The 22,606-nt window shown below is 39.7% G+C and overlaps 3 protein-coding genes across 8 annotated transcripts; 1 reads left to right on the top strand and 2 right to left on the bottom strand.

Moving 5' to 3' along the window:
• Nucleotides 1–553: 553 nt before the first annotated feature.
• Nucleotides 554–9,570, bottom strand: sufu (suppressor of fused homolog (Drosophila)). Of its 2 annotated transcripts, none has more exons than XM_029521037.1 (12): nucleotides 9,110–9,570; nucleotides 8,681–8,815; nucleotides 7,976–8,112; nucleotides 6,632–6,774; nucleotides 6,058–6,143; nucleotides 5,447–5,519; nucleotides 4,572–4,725; nucleotides 4,323–4,425; nucleotides 3,804–3,938; nucleotides 1,923–2,061; nucleotides 1,769–1,837; nucleotides 554–1,676 (listed from the first exon to the last, which is right to left on the bottom strand). In XM_029521037.1, the coding sequence occupies exons 1-12, from the start codon at nucleotides 9,256–9,258 to the stop codon at nucleotides 1,587–1,589; spliced, it is 1,413 nt and encodes a 470-aa protein (XP_029376897.1). In that variant the 5' UTR covers nucleotides 9,259–9,570; the 3' UTR covers nucleotides 554–1,586. The 2 variants fall into 2 exon arrangements, with proteins under 2 accessions (XP_029376897.1, XP_029376896.1); XM_029521036.1 differs by having other exon boundaries at nucleotides 4,572–4,728; nucleotides 9,110–9,568.
• A 5,221-nt stretch (nucleotides 9,571–14,791) lies between these two features.
• Nucleotides 14,792–17,117, bottom strand: mettl18 (methyltransferase 18, RPL3 N3-histidine). Its single transcript, XM_029520929.1, has 2 exons — nucleotides 16,942–17,117; nucleotides 14,792–15,974 (listed from the first exon to the last, which is right to left on the bottom strand). The coding sequence occupies exons 1-2, from the start codon at nucleotides 17,044–17,046 to the stop codon at nucleotides 15,012–15,014; spliced, it is 1,068 nt and encodes a 355-aa protein (XP_029376789.1). The 5' UTR covers nucleotides 17,047–17,117; the 3' UTR covers nucleotides 14,792–15,011.
• A 290-nt stretch (nucleotides 17,118–17,407) lies between these two features.
• Nucleotides 17,408–21,590, top strand: zdhhc16a (zDHHC palmitoyltransferase 16a). 5 transcript variants are annotated; one of them, XM_029520927.1, is made up of 11 exons: nucleotides 17,408–17,540; nucleotides 18,536–18,790; nucleotides 18,896–19,090; nucleotides 19,199–19,287; nucleotides 19,574–19,602; nucleotides 19,696–19,829; nucleotides 20,010–20,093; nucleotides 20,186–20,271; nucleotides 20,481–20,604; nucleotides 20,749–20,819; nucleotides 20,941–21,590. In XM_029520927.1, exons 2-11 carry the CDS (start codon nucleotides 18,560–18,562, stop codon nucleotides 21,041–21,043), a joined length of 1,146 nt encoding a protein of 381 aa, XP_029376787.1. In that variant the 5' UTR covers nucleotides 17,408–17,540; nucleotides 18,536–18,559; the 3' UTR covers nucleotides 21,044–21,590. The 5 variants fall into 5 exon arrangements, 4 of the variants coding, with proteins under 4 accessions (XP_029376787.1, XP_029376788.1, XP_029376785.1 ...); XR_003841672.1 differs by having other exon boundaries at nucleotides 19,574–19,829; nucleotides 20,486–20,604; nucleotides 20,941–21,011; XM_029520928.1 differs by lacking the exon at nucleotides 20,010–20,093.
• Nucleotides 21,591–22,606: the final 1,016 nt, after the last annotated feature.

Below are 22,606 nucleotides of genomic sequence, written 5' to 3'. Positions count from 1 at the left end.
AAGCCTGATCTAATTAATGGCTTCAGGTAGTGGTCTATTAACAATTTATTCTATTTATGAACCAATTATAGACGCATTATTATTCTCATATCGTCTGTAGGCATTCCTACACAAATGGACAAACTTTATTGCCTTCATATGAGCCCTGAAAGATTGAAATTCCCGTGTAATTCAGCATTAGTGTTCCAAGTTTATTTGTGTAAATATCTACACTCTTTAATGCACTTAATGGGATTACAATCAGCCAGTTCCGTCAATAAGATAGTAGTTAAAAAATACCATATAAACAATGTCTAAACTTTACATTTGTCACTCTGGAAAAAACAAAACAAAGATAAGATTGTAGAAGTGTAGATCTCTGTAAGAGGACCTAACATTAACAGCAGCCTTTTCTTTCAATGGCTGTGAACATGGAATGCAAAGACGGGATCAGAAAAAGGCAGTGAATGCAACAGCCTTGTGTAAAACCGGTGTTTGTTAGCAATCCAAAGAGTAGTGAGAGAATATGTGGTCCTTTTCAACACATGGCACTAAGGAACTTCACTCCACCTTGATTTCAAGCAGGCCATAAAATAGATTTTTTTTTTTTTTTTTTCTAAAAAGAGAAAAACACTTTTTATGTCAATGTGGCCACTGAAGTAACACGTGAGGAGGTGGAACAGATTCCTTTTCTTTGCACATTGACGTCAAACTGATGAATTTCATCCTGTAACTCTATAACATGTCTGATCAAGTATGAGAAATTCAAAAGAAGACATATTCAAAAACTGTTACCCAATAAGGGAGTTTTTTGGGAGGTGTCAGCAAAAGTGATTATACCTGCAACATCTGCTAGTTCTCAGATGTTTGTTTGGTTATCCCAGACAAACAGGCAGTGAACATTAGTGAATGATACGTCAGTCTGTCAAGTCCTTATCGCAGAATCATGACACAATGGAGTCTCAGAGTAGTGGCAGTGGACTGACAAGAGTTATAACTTTGGTATGACCACAAACATAAGAGAAAAATGTCCAGCATTTGTAAATATTATACACTTGAGCTCAATTAAACACGATAATGATAGAAAGGACTTTTTGCACTTTCTAAGGCCACTGGAATAAATAAAGTAAAAATAGTTTGAGACCTGCACTTCAGTTATTGCTTGTGATTGTTCGTGGGGATCACAGGATGCGTGCACAACTGCATGTCTGATGTGGATGTTGGACCTGGCAGGTCTTACTGGAGGAATGGCAGCATCCTGTTTTGCCTTCCAGATGGTGTGTCACCTGTAATGATTGTTCTAACAGGTCAACCATCTGGACAGACTGCTTCACCATTTTCAAAAAGCATTCAAGTCTTAGAGAAATGTAAACAGGGGGGCAAGTCTGAGATTGCAGTTAAAGCGAGAAGCCTTCCGATCATCCCTCAGATCATCTTCAGGGATAACAAAAAGCCTCTGGCCATCAACAACGGGAACAACATATCTGTGCGCCCTGACAGCTCAGGGTTGTTGTATGTCCTGGGAGGCTTCCTGTTCGTGATGATCGACTCTGGAAGTGTGTGTTGGCAGGCATTGTTGGTATTTTCATAGTGATTAAAAGTCTGTCTCACTGGAGTGGATTATCAAACACAGAGTCTGGTAGAACAGAGATCTTCAGCTTCTTCTCTGGCCAACTGTACTCCTTTGGTAACTTTGTCTGTATAAAGTGTAAACAAAGTTAAACAGACAGGTAGATTGAAGGAAATCAAACTGAAAATAAAAGTTCAAATACGGGGGTTTTAAACTTACTTCCTCACGAATATTCAGTTCTTGTAAATCCCCAAGCATCTGCTCCACAAACTCCTCAGTCAACAATATCTGTACAGGAAAGGCAGAAAGTGATAAACATTCAAATAGGAAGTCACCACATTGAAACTGAATTTATGTGTCAGTATATGTGTACCTGAAGCCAAGGGCCATGGGCTGCATATGGATGCTCTTCAGTAGCAAAGGCTCCTTCAACTCCTGTGGATACAAATGTAATGGCTGTGTCTCCATTAATACTTTTGTAAGTGAAATGTCTCCCATGGAGCAAGCGGCCCCTGTAAAAGATACAGCAGAGCATGAACTGCAGAGGTGTATTAGGACGTGTTTCCATTTAGCTTAGTGATAACAATGTATTTGATGTATTTGATGTTTCAGTTTTACCAGTTTAGAGCGGACAATGCAAAAAAACATAGCACTGAAGCCAGAATGAAACGTAATAATGCCTGTTCGCACATTTGACTTCCAAGACTTAATGCTTGTCTACCTGATTTATAGTAGTCATGGCAAAATATTTCAAGTAGGTAGATATTTCCGTAAAAAAATAAAAATAAATAAATCAGATACTAAAACTGTTTTGATCTTTTAAACATATAGTACATGAGCTACATTCACATCAATTGGCCTGGCAACAAAATACATTTGTTCGAGGTGGTCTTGACATCTATAACAAAATGTGGGGCTGGTTGGGCCTGTTGCATAGTAATTAGGTCTCACCTACTTTCACAACCGAATGACATTAAAAGTAACATAGTTTGTTGTTACATTTGATACAGTTGCACCGTATGTCTGGAGCACGTGATCACATAACCCCTCAGAAAGAAAACGTTTCCTTTCCTGAGATAGAGATTTACATTGGCTAGGTTTGCACATCAGCAGTTATTTCAAAATGTATTGTTTGATTTGTGATGGGAATTGTTTGGAGGTGGAAACCAAGCCCAGGTAGCCATCAGCCACATATGTGTGTACCCAGAAACAGAGTATAGCAGAGGAAGTGAAAATACAGACTGTTTTTTCATCATGACTTGTCATGGAAAAACTTGTTATTTTTGTGATGCTGAAAGGTTTCCAATGTAGGGATTCCCTGGGAAATTCGATGGGTACCCCATCGTTGATTTATTTATTTTTCCAGATGTATGAAATAAATGGATGTATTCATATGTTCTCGAAATATATCTGAAATTAAACGAATGAAATTCCAGATACGAAAAGTTTATTGGAAATAACTCTCACAGCAACATGATGCATAAAATTCAAGAAAATTGCATTTTTGACGCAACATTAACACCATAATAAATAATCAAACATCGGTAGTACCAAAATAAATAAAAGCGTTGAAACAAAACAGCTATACATACTGCATCCTTTCAGACTTTAATGTGTCTCGGATTCAGGATGCCTAAGTAGCAACATATAAGTCTTTTCCACATGTCAGTGAAGGTTAAACAGCACAGATTTAATGCAGAGATCTTGACCCTGGAGTTTTAAAGCTGTCAGGCTGTTTGAATTTTCTCTTGTCAAGTAACAAGCTCCCGCCATTGTGAATGAATTGAATTGATTCCTGTGATTTAATTGAGGTACAGTAATCAAGTTTGCATACTTTCCTTTGAGAATGGCCAATAAAGAGGGAAAACAGAAAATCAGTTCACAAACACATGCCAGACAAATACAAGAGACCCGAGTTCTTATGCCTGCTAAGTTGAAAGTGACCAATGATAAATGTCCAAATGTAACTTTATTCATGTTAGAGGTTGCTTTTTGTGTTCCTTGAAGAGTACATATCACTATAAGAGCTTACTAGACCTTTGACAGTTTGAAGTAGCAACAAAACAAAAATATGACATGCAAAGTGCCTGAGTTGAATTTCTATGAAAATGGCATCATCTCAGGTTTTGTTGTGGTGTTTGATTAAGAGATTATGCCACAAACAACCAACTATAAAGGTTGGACTATTTTCTATCCACCTGTCTCTCAGATATTCCCAAAAGTTACATGTAATGTGTGTGTGTGGAGAAGGTACCTCAGGCAGAGGGGCAGCAGTGTGCCTGACTCCTGGTTGAACTTTAAATGAACACTCTCCAACTGTCGCGTTCGAACCAACTCATGCGGAACAATGGCTGCTGAACTCTCACTCTCCAAACTGTCTTTTCGACTCCTGAGAAAAAGACAAAGACAAAGAAGAGAAAAGAAAGATGGAAGAAAAATAATTGAGAACGTGTGAAAAGATGCGATGGGCAGTTAAAAGACCTGTTTAAAACAGCTAGTGCAGAGCAAACAGCAGCTCCTTGGCCTGTGAATGGGAGCGTGCAGACAGAAATTGTACAACTCCTGCCATGGAACAGATAACTGACTCAAGAGTAGATACAAAGCTTTCCAGAAAAACAGCTTGTGATAGTGACAAACTACCATTTTATGGTGGTAGCTGAACAGCATTGTTATAAAGGTTCGCATATCAAATACGTGGTGAAAGGAGTCATCCTGCTGCAGCCCTTGTACTGAGCTGAACTCATGTTAATGTGTGTGTGGGAGGAACACTCACTGAGGTCTCTCATGGCTCTGTCTCTGGCTGTTGATGGGTGGTAGAGCTGCCTTGCTGTTAAACTCCAGCCCCTTTCTCAGGGTCTCCCTGATCTGCTCTGTGTCTGTCAACGCACGGACAAAGATCAGCATGGAACTACCCCAACAAGCAGTGCAGACAGCATGTGTACAGATTGGGTAAGCATTCTTGGCAATTCCTCAGCCTTAATTAGACAGCCTACTCTTTTTGTTCCTCTGGGACTCCGTATACCTTTGTCTGAGAGCCTGCGTGGCTGGGATCCTATGCAGATAGACCGGCTGTCTTCTTCATCCTCTGGTGGTCGGCTCAGGTCGTCCCACACACATTTGGCACTGACCCCACTCAGGTTAGAGCCCTCTGTCTCAATACCCTGGTCCACTCGCTCCTGCTTGGATGAGCAAAAAATATACGCAATCATTAACACTAGCTCACATAAAACCTGTATTAAGCTTTAACATTTTTGTAAATGAGGACACGGTATGAATAGTATGAACAAAGAGCAAAACAATGTATAAATATACTGATTATCAAAATAGTTATAGTTATAGTATTTACTTATTCATTGTATTGGCCAGGAGGAAGTTTTGAAAAAGAAACAGTCTCTGATCTACATGGTGTGACATTTGGATATCAATCCCACACTAGTGATTTTAATGTCTTTCAAGTGAGGAAGTCACAGGCATGGGATTCAGCACACTGGGCTACAATGAGCTTCAAGAAAAACTGAGCCAGATGATTAATCAGCATGGAAGCAAGAAGATCATTTAAAATGGTCGCGATATCTGACGAGTTCTAGTTCTCACATTTGTAAATAATGAAATCAGCCATGGTCCTAAAAGCCAGAGAGAAAAAGAACAAGGAACACAGAGATTTCAAGAACAGTCATTAACAATGGAATGTTATTCAGCAAAAATTGAGAGAATGCCATGAATACGGGTGAAACTCAAGTTGGGTAACTTCACAAGTATCATGTAATCTCTCTGATTACATGTTGTTTTACATACAATCTCTCTGGCCTCATAAGCAGCTAGCAGCTATATTACGCACCATTATTAAGAAAATATATTGTGCCCTAAGATGATCGCGAAGACTTAATAAAGCCTTACTTGTAGGTGCGGGTCGATGTCAAAAATGGTCTCTCCTCTCCTCATGTCTGTGATTAGCCATGGGCCTCCAGCTCTGTAAACAGGAAAGGAAGATCATCAACCATTAGTCCAGGTCAGCATTAACCTCAAGTTAAACACACAAAGTTAATAAATTAACAGGAATCTGCCTATCTTCACTTTGCTGCTCACTGTGAATTTGTCAGCTGAGGTTGATGCATTTTACAATTAAGTGATACTGATATCACATTCTTTTGCTTGTTTCAATCACGTTTGTACACAACTGAACTAAAAAATAACAAATCATGACAAGCATGTGTCAAATCAAGTTATATTAAGTGCAAATCTGAATGAAGAGTTTCTCGTCACACATGAAGATTTCATAGACTGGAAATTTATATTGAGATGGCAAAAACATTTTCCCTACATTAAACTGATCAACATTAATTCAAGCAGAAAGGTTAAGCAAAGATAAAAGATAAAACCTATGATCAAACAACTGTGCTCTTTATTATACAGCCCTCTGTGTTTTCTGAGTTGCATTCATCCCTGCTCTGACACATGACTGCATCACTAATGAACCGAGCCATGCGCTAAAATACAGATATACTCACACTTTGACCCCACGCATCAGCTCCAGGATGCCCTGACCATTCCATTGTTGGGCTGCCTGTAGCTCCTCTGTGCATACACCCACAATCTGTAAAAGACAGCACAGAGCATGGGGAGGTGATCTACAACCACATTTCTTTCTGGGTTTTTCATGCTATTGCTGCTGCATTTATTTTGATTAGTCACACCAAAAACTGAGACAAAGGTGTCTCAGGATGTTTAATGTTTGGTATCATGATGAGATGGTGAGTAAATGCTAAGATGGGTTTCGTTTGACAAGTCAGCTAATGTGAGATGGCACGAAGAGAACGCAGACATTGCAATGTGTATGCTGTGGATCTGTCTTTCTCTTGCTGCTATGGGACTGACTTTTTTTGACTTTAAGAATAACTAAATATCTAAACACTTTCGTTTAGAATTTTTGTCAAGGTGACATAAATTTTACAGTATGCAAGTGTCTTGCATGATCATAACTGCAGGGCTACCGTCCACTCCAGTTGCCAATTGTAGCCTTCAATTTAGTGGGGAAAACTATGACATGTTTACGTCATATGAATGTCAAATATTTGAACTAACCTGGAGAAAGCTCACTGTGCCGAACGGTGTTTGAATTGGTTGCATCTGTGGGTCCTCTGTGAGCAACATATGCTGGATACGAGACTCACTGTTGTCTAATGGATTGTGCCACGATACATGGTCACCACTACAAAATGTGTTTTCTGTAGAAGAGAGAAGAAAAGATTACATAAATTTTTGATGAGCATATTTGAAATGTGTTATTTTAAGTCATTCAGTTGCGCCTTCACCTTCAACCAATTGTGAGAAACACATTCTGTCCTATTTTTCATTCTATGAAGAATGTGTACAAGAGAGAGAAATCGAAAACCATATGTGTGAGAAAAAACATGAAAACTTTTCAATCTGAGGAAACTGCTTGGGAGGTAATATCCACCCAGTCCACATTTGCTGCAGGCAAAAAGTGAGGGGGACGATGGCCTGGAATCAGAATTCATTTAGCTTAGGGGCCCAGCCCACCCACACGCAAATTGACCCCAGCTGGAGAGCAGTGAAGGGGAGGGTAAGGAGAAAGAGTATCCGGGAATGAAAAGCCTTCTTCTCTTGCTCTATGGCTTTTAAATGTCCCCTCCACTTTTGACCACACTTTGTTGTGTATGTTATATACACACAAGTGAAGGGTTTAAAGCGCGACAGTAAATATGCATTTCTCTCACACACAGTAAATATTTGCACACCTCAACAATGCCGTTGTTGGCCATCTATAAAAAAAAAAAACCAACTGTCCTCTTTAAATGGTAAAAGGAAAAAAGGGGTAAATTAGGATTTTTGTCAATACCTATAGTCCCAACAAACATAAGTGAGGGACCTGAAAGTTAAGACCTTTGTTGACAGTGGACTACTCCTTCCTTGCATGTTTACATGCAATACATCAGTGAAATTACAAGCGACCTTTACAGAGAACACATCAAGCAGACATGAAATGATAGCACGGGTACCACTGTTAAAAGACAGTTTATACAACAAAAACAGAGCAGTCTATGAACTACTGTCTTCCTTATTTAATCAAATTAGTTCCTTTGTAAAATATACAAAATAACATGAAATCAACTTTTTACTAAATTGAAACAGACAGCAAATGTTTTTTACATGTCTTTAACATTTTAAAACCAAAATGTAATGTTTCAATATGACTGGTCCTAAAACTCTCCATAATTGAAAACTGAGTAGATTGTGCATTCTCATGAAGTAATTTATAAAGTTCTTCAAAATAACTTTAATTTTTACCAGTATATATGACTTGCCTTGACCTCAATGTGCTTTAACATGCTGTCTACTTCATGTAAAGATCCAAAACATAAATACCACTTTGTCTTGTGTTTGGTGCAAATGCTGTTCTCTTACCTGACTGGAACACATAGCGTGCCAAGCCTTGCATCAGTTCAGCTGGCCAGGTTGGTGGTGCTGTCTCCCCCAATTCTCTTTTCAGTCTAAAGGTCAATTCAAAACCAAACCCACTCGGTCCATCTGCCCCTGTGAATCTGACACACACAAATGAGCAAGTTTATTCTCTCTTATATAAATGAGGATTGTGAAAAATACTTTTCTTGATTAACAACACAAGCCATAATTAAAGCAACAGTAACTATAGTGGGCCATTAAGTGTTGTGTTAGTATTATGGAAGGAGTCCTGACATAAGAAGATTTTCTTATATGAATTAAATGATTCCCGGCCTGGGTCCTTTCTGTGTGGAGTTTATATGTCCAGGTACTCCGGGTCCTTCCCACCATCCAAAGAGATTCATGTTTGGGTTAATTGGTGATTCTGAACTGTCCGTAGGTCTGAGTGTGAATGGTTGTCTGTCTCTGTCTGTCTCTGAGTGTTGGCCTTGTGATGGACTGTTGACCTGTCCAGGGTGTACCCCGCCCTCGCCCATTGTGAGCTGGGATTGGCTCCAGCATCCCCGCGACCAAGAAACGGATGAGCGGTTGAAGATGAATGAATGAATGAAAAGAAACAAAGAACCTTCACATATATGTTATGAAAAAGCCCACATCCCTTGGTGAGGTGAAGTGGAAGAAGTCAAGCTGTTAGGTTAGTGTACTTACTCATGAACTCTATTATCTCCATACAGGTCACTCAGTCCAAAGCTGACATAGTGCCAATGTTCCTGGATGTCCTGAGCTGGACAGCCCGCATTTCTATACATACTGATGTAGTCTAACGGGTCTGGTCCCCCTAACCTGTGAGAAGCATAAAATGAAAACCAGGTAACAAACCAGCTGCATAAATCACACATGTAAACACCCATGGCTGACTCTTATCCAAAGAGTGACACTGATGTTTTCATTAAACACCTCCAGCCTGTTGCTGAAACCTCAAAGCCCACCAAACATCAGCTGGGCTTGGTTGAGGTGTTAGCTTTGCAGCTAAGCTAAGTGGTGACTAATCGCCTAACCATCACTGTATAAACTTGTCCCAGCAAATCCAGATCATGCATACATTTCAGACCAGCAGCACCAGAGCAGGGTACCTACCAGTATTTAACAATGGCGGTTACTTGAAGCGGGTTGGCTTGCTCGGGGTAGAGTCGCCGGCATTCCCCATAGATAGCCTGCAGTCCGGGGGGAAACAGCGGCACCAGCCCGTGGGCCGGAGCACCACTGCTAGGCCGTACCTCATCCATACCGCGGCTCGAGCAAATGTGGCTGTTATAAGTATGAAACACCGCGAATGCAGTTAAATCCCTCTGCTGTTAGTCAGTTCAACAAAAAGCCGACTAATATAAACCACATAGGCTTCACTGTAGTGAAGCTGTCGAGCAGTAAACACTCTCAGGTCGGCTCGTTGTGCTTCACACAACAGGGGCCCAGCCTGTTGATCGTCCTCCACGAAAAAATAACTGTCCTACTATTGGTTAGAGCAGGGGCCTGACGTCACTGACGGACAGCAGCGACAACCAATGAGAATGGCGGTTTGGGTTTGTGTGAATGTGAGGTTGATTGTCATTGGCCGATACACTTGTCAATCAAACAGTAGGACGAACTGATAAGTTTTAAGGGATCCAGATGATGGCTGCATGGGCCAGAGTGGAGGAAAAGTGGGGAAGTAAGCACTGGTTGAAGACATTTTAAGATTCTTTACTTAGGTTTAAGTAAAATTTGTGAAATGTAAGAATACTCTGCTTAAGTCCTCCTCAGCAGAATGTATTTAAGGCTGTCTGTCTGAAGAATTCATCATGCTAATATAGAATACCTTGAGGTTGTAATACTGATGCAATAATGTACATTTTAATAGTGACGTGGGCCTAATATAAAAAATATCCGTGTGTCTATGTACTAACAATGATAATCAGCACAGAATAAAAATTTTTCATTTGCCTTGCGATGACTATAGAGTAACAGTCTAAGCAGGTAAGGCAGAAACAGCCCAAAACTGTACTTCATTAAAGTATTTGAATCAATATAATCTCTTCAGAAATTGTAAAGACATATTTATACTCCAGCAAATGTTTAGAAAAACCTACTCCATATGCAGTTTGAAATAGTTTTCTTTTAAACAATCACAAAACCAAATGTGGCAAAAGGGCTCTTAAAGCCTTTGAAATGTCACGTCAAACTCTGCCTGGTAAACATTATTAATTTGTGTATGTCATAGACAGGAAGCCAACATGACAAACGCAGCAGTTTGACTAATCTATCTTGTAGTATAAAGTCTCTTGTGTGTTTTCAATAAAAAAATTGCATTAAATCAATATGTATACGGCCAGAAAATAGCAGATCTGAAGTGGTCTTTTTATCGCTTTTTCTGTTGCCCATTTAGCGTAAACTTGGGCCACATTTTAGAGGCTGCACATAAGCGATAACCACAAATGAATTCCAGTTTATTCGATGACATTTATTCATCTCAGAGAACGGAAATATATGTCAGCAGACACTTATCATAAAAAAAAAACAACCAAACAACAATGAAACAATGCTGAGTTCACAGACTTGATGGTGTTTTTATTACTTCCTTTATAAAAGACAAACTCATCTTTTCCATAATACTGAATGTAGGAGTACAGCAACAACAATGAAACAATCTGTTTTTCTTATTCAGTTTTTTCAGCCAACAGGTTTCATCAGAGTGTGAGCCAACATTTCCTTTTTATACCTTGATTTCCTCATTTGACTTCATCACATACTACAGCAGAGCGATGCTTATATTATACATGGTGCAACACAGACACCATTTTCTGCCTATAACAACCACACCTTGTACATCAGCATATCTGGTGGTCACAAATTTAGGAATCAAATGTGATGGTAAAAAGTGGAACCACTATGAGTTTTCTCCTGTGCTGCTGTTGAACACATGTGGTTGATCTCTGCAAAACTACCATCTTTTAGCCCCCGTGACTGAATTTCTGACCTGACCACTATGGCTTCATCCCCAGAACAAGGTTGAGAAAGAAAAATTTCTTAGGTGGAGATTGGAAAGTCCTATCACTGACAGAAGACGTTAGTGTGCAAGAAGTCACTTAAAAGAACTGATGAACCAAAGAACAGTTCTACCAGACTCTTTGTGATTGAGTCCTTCATCTCTTTAAAAACAATATAACAACAGTTTTAAATTTGAAAAGCTGAAATGTTTTTCGACTCCTTATACATATTTCTTTTGTAATTGCATTGTTATGACTGATTATGTTATTCATAGATAACTTAATTGTCATAAGTACTGCAGCAGCTTTCGTGAAACTTGAGCTGAAAAAAGGTCAATTTGTTCTCGTATGAGCTCTGTAACCTAAATGTTGCAACGATTTCAATTCTGACAAAATGTTATGGAAGTTAATAAATTACACAGAGAAATAATTCACTTTCATTTCCTTTATTAACAATATGGTTACCAATAAATCAGATGAACTTTTGCATTATAACTGTTTTTAATAATAATACAACGTCAACTGAAGTCCATTTATAGACAAGGATACAATTAAAAGTCGTATATTGTAAATCCACTTTTTAAAGTTGTCCAGGGAGGGTGAATAGGCCAGTACCATGCCAAAAGAACTGAGCCCATAGATGACACCTGAAGATGCCACCATCTATGGAATTCAGTTCTCATAGTAGAGCACTTCTTAAAATGTGGTCTTTTTTGGGCTCTCATAATCCTTGAACGGCTTAATCCTCTAATATAACTCTTGCTAGTTGTTAGTCTAGTTGTTAAAAACCATGACAATGTATTCATAAAAAGAAAACAAAATACAGCTATCTCTAACCAATAAGGTAACATAAAATCTACAGATATTAAATACAAAAGAAGAGGAAATATAAATGAACACGTGGAGCAGCACACTGAGGTTTAGTCATTCAAGACCAAACCTATTTCATAAGAAAAGCAGGGTGATGATGTGATATCATCAGACCTACTTCTTTCACTGGAAGATTGTGCAAGAGGTCATTTCAGTGCCAACTAAAGCGGATCTTAAAGAGTATATGGTAATAGCTGGCTTTTGCATACAACATACAACATATGATTTTAGATTTATATTTTTTCATAAATTGTGAACAGATAGAGGGGTATTTTATTATAAGTGATATATAACCAATGTGGACAGCAACCCTTCAAAATGCAGTGGTTGGACAGCTCCTATGGAGAGTTTGAGGGTCATCTGAGGCATTCAACCATCTCCTTAACCTAAGAATTCCTGGAAATGTCGCACAACCACTAAAATGAAAGTCTGGCTGTTCGGCTGAATCAAATCATGGTGATAGTGCTCTCCGGTCGAGGCATGAAATGACTCATCAGTTACAGCAGTACACTCCCACGAGAAGAACTTTGGGACGGTGTAATTACTGACATAGAATTAGTCAACTGATATCCTCAAGTCTAAAACGTTTATATGTGGAATTGCACAATACCTTCCATCATTGAAAAAAAAATCCCCCAAAACTCTTAGTTTAAGTCCTGGAGTTAATATTGACCATGACGATAGAATCTGAAAATTCTCCACTGTTATCTCAGCCACTGTGTTATTCGTTTTGGGTGTAAATTCTGGTAGGTTACATGAGGTGAAGCACAATGATCTGAGGAAGGCCACACCTGAACACATTCAGGAAACTCCTATTTTTCTGGCAGTTGGGTTGGGAAACAACCAGTTCTACAGCCTGTTACCAGGAAAAAAAAATAAAAAAATAAGGACATTAACCCAGTACTAAAGCCTGTTCTTAGTGGAACAGCTTTCATTCAAACAGTAGACTGGCTAACACAGTGTGTTGGCACCTTAATCTGCCTCTATTCAGAAAATGTGGAAGTTGATGTTTCTCTGTAAGAACTTTTCTACCTCTCTAAAAAAAAAAAACACATTAAGACGTTAGAGTTTGAAGGTTCTTCTTTTTACAAACATATCAAGACAATTTTAAAGAAAATATTCACATGATTTCAAGAGTTTATAGTGTTCTCTTCCTGTATACTTACCACAGTCATTTACTGATTTTCTTTCCAGATCCTGGATATAGTATTAATATATCTCCCAGGACTCCGCTTTTTCAGAGAAAGCTTCAGCAGTCCCATCTCAAAAGAACACATTTTAGCGTTGAATCAGCTGTTAGTCTCTCCGAGCTGAATGAAGAACAGAAAGTCATCTCGTCATCCTCTGTTCACCTGTATACTCTGCTTGTTCTTCCATGTTCTCCAAGTCCCAAGGAAGGATAAAACATACTGTCTGACATTCAGAGGAAAGAACCTTAAATACCACCACCTTTCACATCACACATCAGCCTCCCCTCCCCTCCCTCCTCTCTATCTGTTTTTCATACACTCCCTCTGTACGGTAAGGCTGAGTGTCACTTCCCAGTAAGAAGGAAACAGTGGGAGTGAACAGCACGCCTCCTCGCAGTGAATCAACACAGAATAGTTTCTGAGGAAAACCATTTGACTCGCCCTGCCCCCTGTTCCCATAAAGTAAGAAGGGGAAAGGCTGTGTCTACTCATGGAACCAGGAATTCCCCCACAGGCCATGACCAGCTGTCGAGATGAGAGAGGATGACGAAGTGGGCACACTGGAAGTTTGCTCTTCAGGCATATGCGTACAGAAACTGTTAGGTGTTTGGTTATTTGTACAACAGTGAAACAGAATTTAACACCAAGTTATATTTACACAATATGTGATTGGAAATTCTGTCCCCACACTGTGGTTGTCGAAATGCACAATCATGCTTAAGCTGGTGACACTATGTTTCCTAGAAAACAAATTTATCTTTGCTAAGTATTATTTATCAGAAGGGCAGTGTACGCGGCTTGCATCATGGGCATGTTCATGACGAGGTGGGTTCACGTGGATATTTGTGTAGCTAGTCAATATTCATGTAGGGTCCAACAGGAGTATTTATTAATTACACTGTCTTCCTAAAATTACTATTTGCTTGTTGGTCATTATGAAACATGACCAGGATGTGAAACTGAAAGACTTTATTCGGAATGACATGATAAGATAAAGTAAAACCCCTGGTTTTATTAAAGCCGTCAAACCAATATCCAGTAAATCTCCCTGATCAGTCACCATGTAAAAAAATCCTGATTTCCTCATTCTCTACACCTAGTCAAATACAAGAAGCTTGCCCTGACTTGATGCATACTTCCCCATAAAAAAGCCCTATTAAATTTATTCAGTGGTTTTCCTTGATCTGGATGACAAGGGGATTCTTTGTGGTGTTGGAAAAATTAACAGTTCCCCTCCTGTATTTGGATCCATATTTGAAAACATTTCCTGGATGTACACGCTCAAAATAGGTCACGAGTTTCTGTTTTGCAATACTTGAGATTATGAACTGAATTCAACTGAAGGTAAAAACCAAAAGGAACATAAGGAACCATTGCTGGAAAATGAGGTACAGAGACACCATAGAGTCCCACCATTGATGTGCAGTGACTCTAGAATCCACTTTCAAACTACATCCTTAGGCTGGTGGGATAAGTTGCAATTGACATTTTGTGCCGGACTTCAGAAACAAGCCTGGCTTTCATGCTGCTGTTTGAACACTGGGGAAATCATTCACAAAGGTCACTGAGCCCATTTCCTTTCTGTCGTCACCATGCATCTAAAGACCTGTAACAGCCCCTTTCAACTGCACTTCAGTTACTGGCAGGCATATTCAAATTACTATATAGGAAGTGAGAGAACGTGTAGGTAATCAAAGGGCACATAGGAGATGAGACAGCATTTTTTTTATTGCAGCATTTTCTTTTTTTCTGCTGTTACTTTAAGATACAGCACACAAGTTTCATATATCCATCCATCCATTAGCCATCCTGCTTATCCTCTGAAGAACGTGAAGGTGGAGAAGCTGGAGCCAATCCCAGCTTTAAATACTGATAAACTAATAAACAATACTGATCATTTTTTAATTCATGGAATAAAAAAATCATTTTAACAGAGCACAAAAGTCCTACTATACCTTATGCATGGCATTTTGGCTTTTTAAAACGTAGGACTACCACATGTCTCTTAAGCCCTTCATCCCCATCCCACAGGTGATCCACAGAAAAAGTGCCCCTCTGCTCCACGTAAGTCTCAAACATGTGTAGGCCCCCACCTACACCAAAGTAGTGGGATTTGGTGGCAAGGTAGATCAGTCCATCTGGTGCCAGCAGTTTGTGGAGGGCGTCATGAAGAGCAGGGTAGTAAGCTGTGTTGTAGATAGTCTCAGAGGTGAGTATAATATCATATTTGGGATGTTGGGCTGTCTTTTGAACCAAAGCTGAAAATGTGCTCCAGTCACCAGAGAAAAAGCGACACTTGGCCAGTAATGGATGCTGGGACAAGTCTATGGCTGTTTTCTTCGGCGATGGGCTGCCATCATTTACCTTTTGTTTCTTATTTTTACAACCATCTTCCTCCTCTATTTTCCCCTTGCCCTTCCTTTCTTTGTCGTCTTCATTTTCTATGTCATCGTCATCTTGGCAGTTTAGTATTACATTTGGCACTGTGAGCTGTTCAATAACTGTAGTGTTATAATCTTGGAAGTGGATGCGTCTGGCTCCTCTCTTAAGTGCCAATATACCCAAGAGCCCAGCACCACAGCCCAGATCTAAAACTGCTTTACCCCCAAAGGTCTCTCCTGTTTTCTCAATTTGTTCCAGAAGGTCATAAGTGCACTCCCACACCTTTAGTCCTCCCTCATACACACCAGGGATGAGATCAGACCTCTGCTCCACAGTGCGAGAAAGAATTTTCTCACCATCCACTCTCTCAGCAGCCGTCTTCTCAAAAACTGTCTCGTTGAGGAAGTGGAGAGGAGGAAGAGATCCAATGGTAATCGTTTCGAAGACAGCATCCATAAGGAGGAACTGTGGGTCAGATGGTGGAAGGTGCTCTTTGGCCTCCTTTACTGGCTCTACTGGTTTTGCATTGTGCTGCATCTAAAAACAGACAAAACAGTGAGCTTTCTGAGGCAACAAAAAATTCCCCTGGCTGCAAATCTGATGGCCTGGGGCCAATGAATGGCTGGGTAACAAAGGCGGTTCACCGGCAACACATTTTTCATGTTTAAAGTATTTCAAAACATTATGGCTTGAGGGCACATTTGAAAGCATAGATATAAATCAACAATAATTTTCTCGATCTATAAGAAGAGGAGCACTATTTATGTTTTATTGAAACAACTGACAATGTCAATCAACACTCCTTGGCAAAAAAGGGGCAGTCAAACTGCACACTCCAGATCTTTTATTTGGTGAACAGAAAACAGACCCGTAACAAACTTACAGCTGTACAAAACCCTGCTATTCTGTCCTCTGAGTAATTTTAAACTCTAGTGTAAAAAGTTATATTATCGATCACTATTTTGTGTGACTGCCACATTCAATCGTGATATTTAATGCCAAATACTCCTAAAATATGAACGAGATTAAGGGATTCTTTTTCTTACTTATGGATGTTTTCATAACCTAGAATGTAAACAGGGTTATAATGCACTCTAGTGGCATTTTATGCAGTCACTGCAATAATGGCATTTGCCTATACACATGATATTGTGTCACATTCAAACGCATTATCTGTTTGTCTGCATTGACGGTCAGCGTTGCTCTCTGGCTGTCGCTGGATCTTTAGTATTGTAATAGATAGCACGTTATTCTTTCAGTAGTAAAGCTGTTTTTAAAGTAAAAAACATATGTAAGCCTGTAATGGTGCATCAAAGGGCCTGTTCCTCCGTCATAGGCAGTCTCACCTCTCAAAGCCACACATATATTTTCCGATTTGTCGAAGAGATGCATATCAGAAATGTCCCAGGTCTGAGGTGACCACAGGTGAGACATCACTCCATGAAAACCTTTAGTCCTCTGAGCAATGAAAATGAAGTGAACCATTATAACCAACATTACTCACAGATGTAGCAACATCGTTTTTCTGCACGTGTTGCAGTCCATTTCCCTCCACGTCGTCCCGGCTCGCAGTTTGAGCTGGGACATCGAAGTTAAAACAAAATGACATGGTGACTAACAACACCGCCACAGTTGGCTAGAATTTGGGAAGTTTACATCAGCGCCCACATGGCAGGCACGCTGGCGTGTTTAGTGTAGCTTAGCAAGGAAGCTGCGTGTAAGAACTACAAATCCCACAACTCCAAGAAACAAAGTGTCTGGTTCCCAAAGCTGTTAAATTCGTTTGTTTGAAGTTTTTTTGAGTGGGAACACGTTTAGAGCCCCGTAGTTGTAGAAACGTGGAAAAAAATGTGTAAATGTCTCGAGAATGCGGTCAATGTTTGAATTGTTGGAATTAGTCTCTGACTACGAGTACCATGATTCGTTTCGCCACACCGCTAGCGCATGCGCACTACCGGATCAGGCTTCAGCTCGGTGAACTGTCAGAGGATCCCAGGTCCTGCTGCTCTTCGTCATTATGTGGCAATAATCTCCTTTTTGTCTTTCTTCCGAAAATGTCGACAGGACTGTCGGTGCTAGCAGTGTTCCTGCTTTTATAGAACAGTGAGTATTCCCTGAAATAAATCAGAAATGTTGTCGTATCTCAACATGTGAGCACGGATCGTTAGATATTTGCGTCGGAGATCAGTGAATAGCATCCAAACAAAAGGGATTTGGAGGGATTGTGATCCTGTCAGACCACTCACTGCACTTGGCTTTATAGCAAGTTTAACTATTAGATATTTGATGATGTGACAGCCATGGCTAAATTTCTTCAGTCTTTGAATATTATATCGTTCATGGTGAATTGGGGGTGAATGGTGCTGCTCAGTGAAGTCAAGCCAACCCCGGACCACTGCCCTCCCAGTCACTCCCAGTCACGGGTAACTGCCCACGAACACCTCCACCCAGACTCCACCCTGCCAGGAATGCAGCAGTGCAAGGTTGTCTCGTTGTAGAGATAATCTTCTGCAAATGAGCCAGATCTTTTCCTTGCATTTTTTTTTATTAGTTTATACACCATCAAATTCTGTAGCTTCTTCATTGGTGCCTGTAAACGTAAAAGTTCATGATGAAGTTCATTCATCAACTCTCCGTGCAAAGCATCCAAGCTGGCAGGCTCGCTCAGATACAGAGTATGGCAATGTTTATATAGTACGGTGGATTACAACTGAAAGGATTGGTTAATCAAAGGTTGTCTTTAGAGGCAAAATGCCAAAAACTGTCAACTGCTCAGTTATAAGGATGTGCTGCCATTCTCTGCCTGAAGTAAACTAATTACATTAGGCTTCTTGGTTCAACAAAGATGTGGCTTCCTTGTGTATCATGGAATTGAAATAGACATCTGTACCATTTGTTATGTTTTGTTGACAATCAAAGATTTGAGAAACTAATTCACAGGTTACATGATAATTGCAGACCTACTCTGTATTGCTCGATTCACTATTTATCAAAATTGGGCTACATTTTTGTCAAGATACATGTTTGTGTCTAACTGGTATCCTTTTTTTTTAGCCTTTGCAAAATTACTGTTAATTGTTCCCTAATTTTCCTTGCAGGTGTGTACATGTCACAGATGCAGAATGCGGTGGTGTCCCAGCTCTATGCTCCATCTGTGCTGTTTGCGGTCACGGTCGTGTACCAGGAGAGGAAGGAATAAACTGCCTCTGTGGATTAGGGAAATATGGGCTTACATGAGAGTGCTAGTGCAGTCACTTTACTTTAATTCCCTCACTGACTCAGATGTGGTTTTTGACTCAGTTTTTGAACCAGTGTTTTGGACTGTGGATTATGTCACTCGGTGGTTTGGCACAGTGAGTACTTGTTTGTCTTTGTGTTGATTTGATTGTTTGCAAGGAGCTATTAAGATAATTCTCTAAACAAAGCCCTCTATGGGTATCCACTGTGTTTGTCTGAAGGTGTTTGTTTGTCTGGTGGTGCTACTGACCAGTTCCATCGTGGTGATAGCCTATATTGTTCTGCTGCCTCTGGTCATCAACACTTACTCCCCTGCTTGGATTGCCTGGCACATTTGTTATGGACACTGGAACCTCATCATGATCGCTTTCCATTATTACAAAGCTGCTAAGACTTCTCCTGGATGTCCCCCAACAGTAAGATATCAAATCCACTTTTTTACTGTGTGGAAGTGACAAAGCTAATGTTAGTTTGCTTTCAGCTTAGTAACTTAGTAATGCAGCAAAATCTTTTCTTTCAAACAGGAGAAAAATGACGCTCCGTTTGTTTCAGTCTGCAAAAAATGCATCATGGCCAAACCAGCAAGAACACACCACTGTGGTATCTGTAACAGGTGAGTCAGTGCCATTTTTATTTGCTCTGTCAGTTCTTTATGTTTTCGGATTGTCAGTTTGTTTTGATACCAATCAAATCTGGACAGTGTATTTTTGATTACAAAACATATTTGTTTAGAAAATAACTGCTCAGTGGTGTAAGGGAGGTAACTGTTATGAGGGCTTGACCTTATTAGCAGAATCTTCTGGTGGAGGCCTCCATGCGCATTTAGGGTACCAAAGCTTAGTAGTAAGAAAGGAAAAATATATCAGGATCACATAAAATATTCTCTTTTTGCCTTGCAGATGCATTCTGAAAATGGACCATCATTGTCGTATCCTTTGTTCGAACATAATTTTTGTCATGTCAGAAATCATGTATTGTGGCAATGACAAAATGGGGATTTACCTTAATGTCAGCATCTCAGCATGGTTGAATAACTGTGTGGGACATTTTAATCATCGTTACTTCTTCTCCTTTTGTCTCTTCATGACATTGGGCTGTGTCTACTGCAGCATCAGTGGCAGAAACCTCTTCCTAGATGCATACAATGCTCTTGAGGTGAGATGCTAAAGCAGTTGCCTGTAGGCCTGCTTGGTGTTTATTCCCCCTAAGAATTGTTGAGTTTTACTTTCCCCCAATGATTGGTGTTTCTCTCTGAGGTGCTTAACTGTTCCATACTGATGCTGGCTTGGTTCTGTCTTTAATACTTGGCTTTGTGTGTGCGGGCCTTTACATTAGCGCTTTAAACATTTGGATGCGGAAAAGCAAGGAGTACCAGTAACAGGGATGGCACTCCTCATAGGGCTTCTCCCCCCAGGGAAGGTACTCTCTGACAATACTCACCCAATGGCAGCATTAAGCATCTGTTGGTACCTATTTGTTTTGTAATTATTATCTTTTCATTATTTCTCAAGACCAATTATCAGACATCTGCGCCACCGTACACCTTTAAGGATAAGATGATTCACAAGAGTATCATCTACATGTGGGTGCTTACCAGGTAAGTTTGCAATTTCTTTTATTGGTCTTTTATCCCCCCCACCCCACCCCCCTCTGTTAACAAAAAATGACAAAGTGTATTGATTTCTTTCATACCAGCTCCTTCACATCACTAACAGTCAGCGGTCAATGTGTCATGGAGAACTTGGATGTGGGCATTGTCTTTTATTACCTTGGCAGTGGATCAAAAAGTGTTTTCTCTTCTCCCAGCACAGTGGGAGTGGCACTGGGAGCTCTAACAATTTGGCATGCAGTCCTCATATCCAGAGGAGAGACCAGCATAGAAAGACACATTAACAACAAAGAAACAAAGCGAATGGCAAAGTGGGGAAAGGTGTGTATGTTTCCATAACAGAATGTTAAATTACTTCCGGCTGTTGTATGTTTGTTTGTATGTTTGAAGATTTCTCCATTGTGGGTACAGACCTGTAATAAGTTTTCAACTGGCTCCTTTCTTTTTCTTCAACTGTTGTGCCAGGTTTACAGAAACCCTTTCAATTATGGTAGGCTGAATAACTGGAAAATCTTCCTTGGAGTGGAGAAGAGAAGGTGTGCGTCTCTGATGTTTGTACAGATTTTCTGTAAAAGTTGCCATACATCCTCAAGGAATAGCTCCATGCTTGTCACCCCCCTTTTTTTTTTTCTTGATTACTTTATGTTTTGTCTGCAGCCACTGGGTGACGCGAGTTCTCCTTCCCTCCGGACATGCCCCATATGGTGATGGGTTGACGTGGGACATCTTCGCAGTTAAAAGGGACCTGATAGCTGTATGACGGACTGTATTAGGCTCCTTTTAGCCTAATTTAAACGCTCTTTTCTGTGGCCAACCTCCTCTGGTCATTTGACCTGATTGCTGTAAAAGATCATTCAACATAGGACATTGGATATATAAACCTCTTAATACCTCAAAAAAAAAAAAGAAAAATCCTGTGACACTGCTCATGGTTAGGCACACTACATTTTTCAGCAGTGAAGCAGCAGTGTGTCATGGATGCTTTGTTCTCAGTTGGGTTTTATTCACAAACTGGTTTCACTTTTACAAGCCACAACTACTGACTGACATATGGCTGGTCTAAAGTAGCTGTTAATTTTTTTTTTTTTTAAACAAACACATCTTTGTGTTCTGCAAAAGCAGATATTTGTATAACAGACCAAAAAAATCTAATTTATTTTAACACCTCCACCTCTTTGTACCATTGCACTATCCAGTCCAGAATTATCATTTGGTTTTAACATTTAAAAAAAAAAAACAGCATTACCAATATAATGTGTTATTTGTATTTTGTACCCTAAGTTAATAAATCTTTATAACTTCTTTATTTAAATACACTTGCAGAGTATATATTTATCACTAAGGAGCAACATTATTAGTATTACACACACAGATTTGATGTTTGTGTAGCAGACTTGAAAGTAGCTATTTTCATTCCAAAGTAGGGGTCTCGGCGGATATATCGTCATCAGGGTTTTTGCTTATTATTTACTGCATATTTGATTTGCAGGTAGTGGAGTTACAACTGACAAACCAACTGAAGAGAGATTCACTAAAATAAAATAAATCAGAGATTGAAAAATAAAGGTTTTTATTATGAATAACACATTAGTCATTAGATGACATGAAACAATGTGTTGGTAGAGGATGTTTTTATTCCAAAATATTAACTATCTCTTACACACACTCTTGAACAAATTTACGATTTCCATATACAAATGGTTTCAGAACCTTTCATCTTTAGTATTTCATGTAAAATTTCTTATATTAACCAGACAGAATACTTGGCTCCATGTGGCTAAATCAAGTGTTGCTACAGACACACTTGAGGACTTCTGATTGATGAGCACTGTTCCAAAAGGGTAACCCTCATCCTTAACAGGCACATCAACTGAGGTTCTGTGCCAAGAATATGTTAGGCATGATTACCTTGTCAGTAGAGAAGGAAACCTGTTCCAGTATTTACTTCCAGTCACCGCAGACATGTACCTGGAGGGGCAGGTGTGAGATTGGTGGCACACCCAGGCAGGGGAAGTGCTCGTCATTTTTGCTTTTAAGAAATGTTGGGTGCGACAGTTTTAATCATTTTAGGAATTTAAAAATAAAAACATGCTATTATCCTATTCCTCTGAGCCATGTAAACACCCTTTTATTCAAACAGCACCGTCATGGGTTCCGGCTAAGACTGAAAATTCAGCCTTCGGTCTTTTTCTGTTTGATTTTCATTTCGCGTAGACAGCACTCTCCATTGCCAGTGTTTCAGACTGATTATAATAAAGCTGAAAACAATTTCATTTCAAATCAGCTTATACGATTGAAGTCTTGACAGTTTCCTCAGTATTTA

Source organism: Echeneis naucrates, chromosome 15, assembly GCF_900963305.1.
Source record: "Echeneis naucrates chromosome 15, fEcheNa1.1, whole genome shotgun sequence".
Taxonomy (NCBI): Eukaryota; Metazoa; Chordata; class Actinopteri; order Carangiformes; family Echeneidae; genus Echeneis; species Echeneis naucrates.
This window is presented reverse-complemented; position numbering and strand designations above follow the sequence as displayed.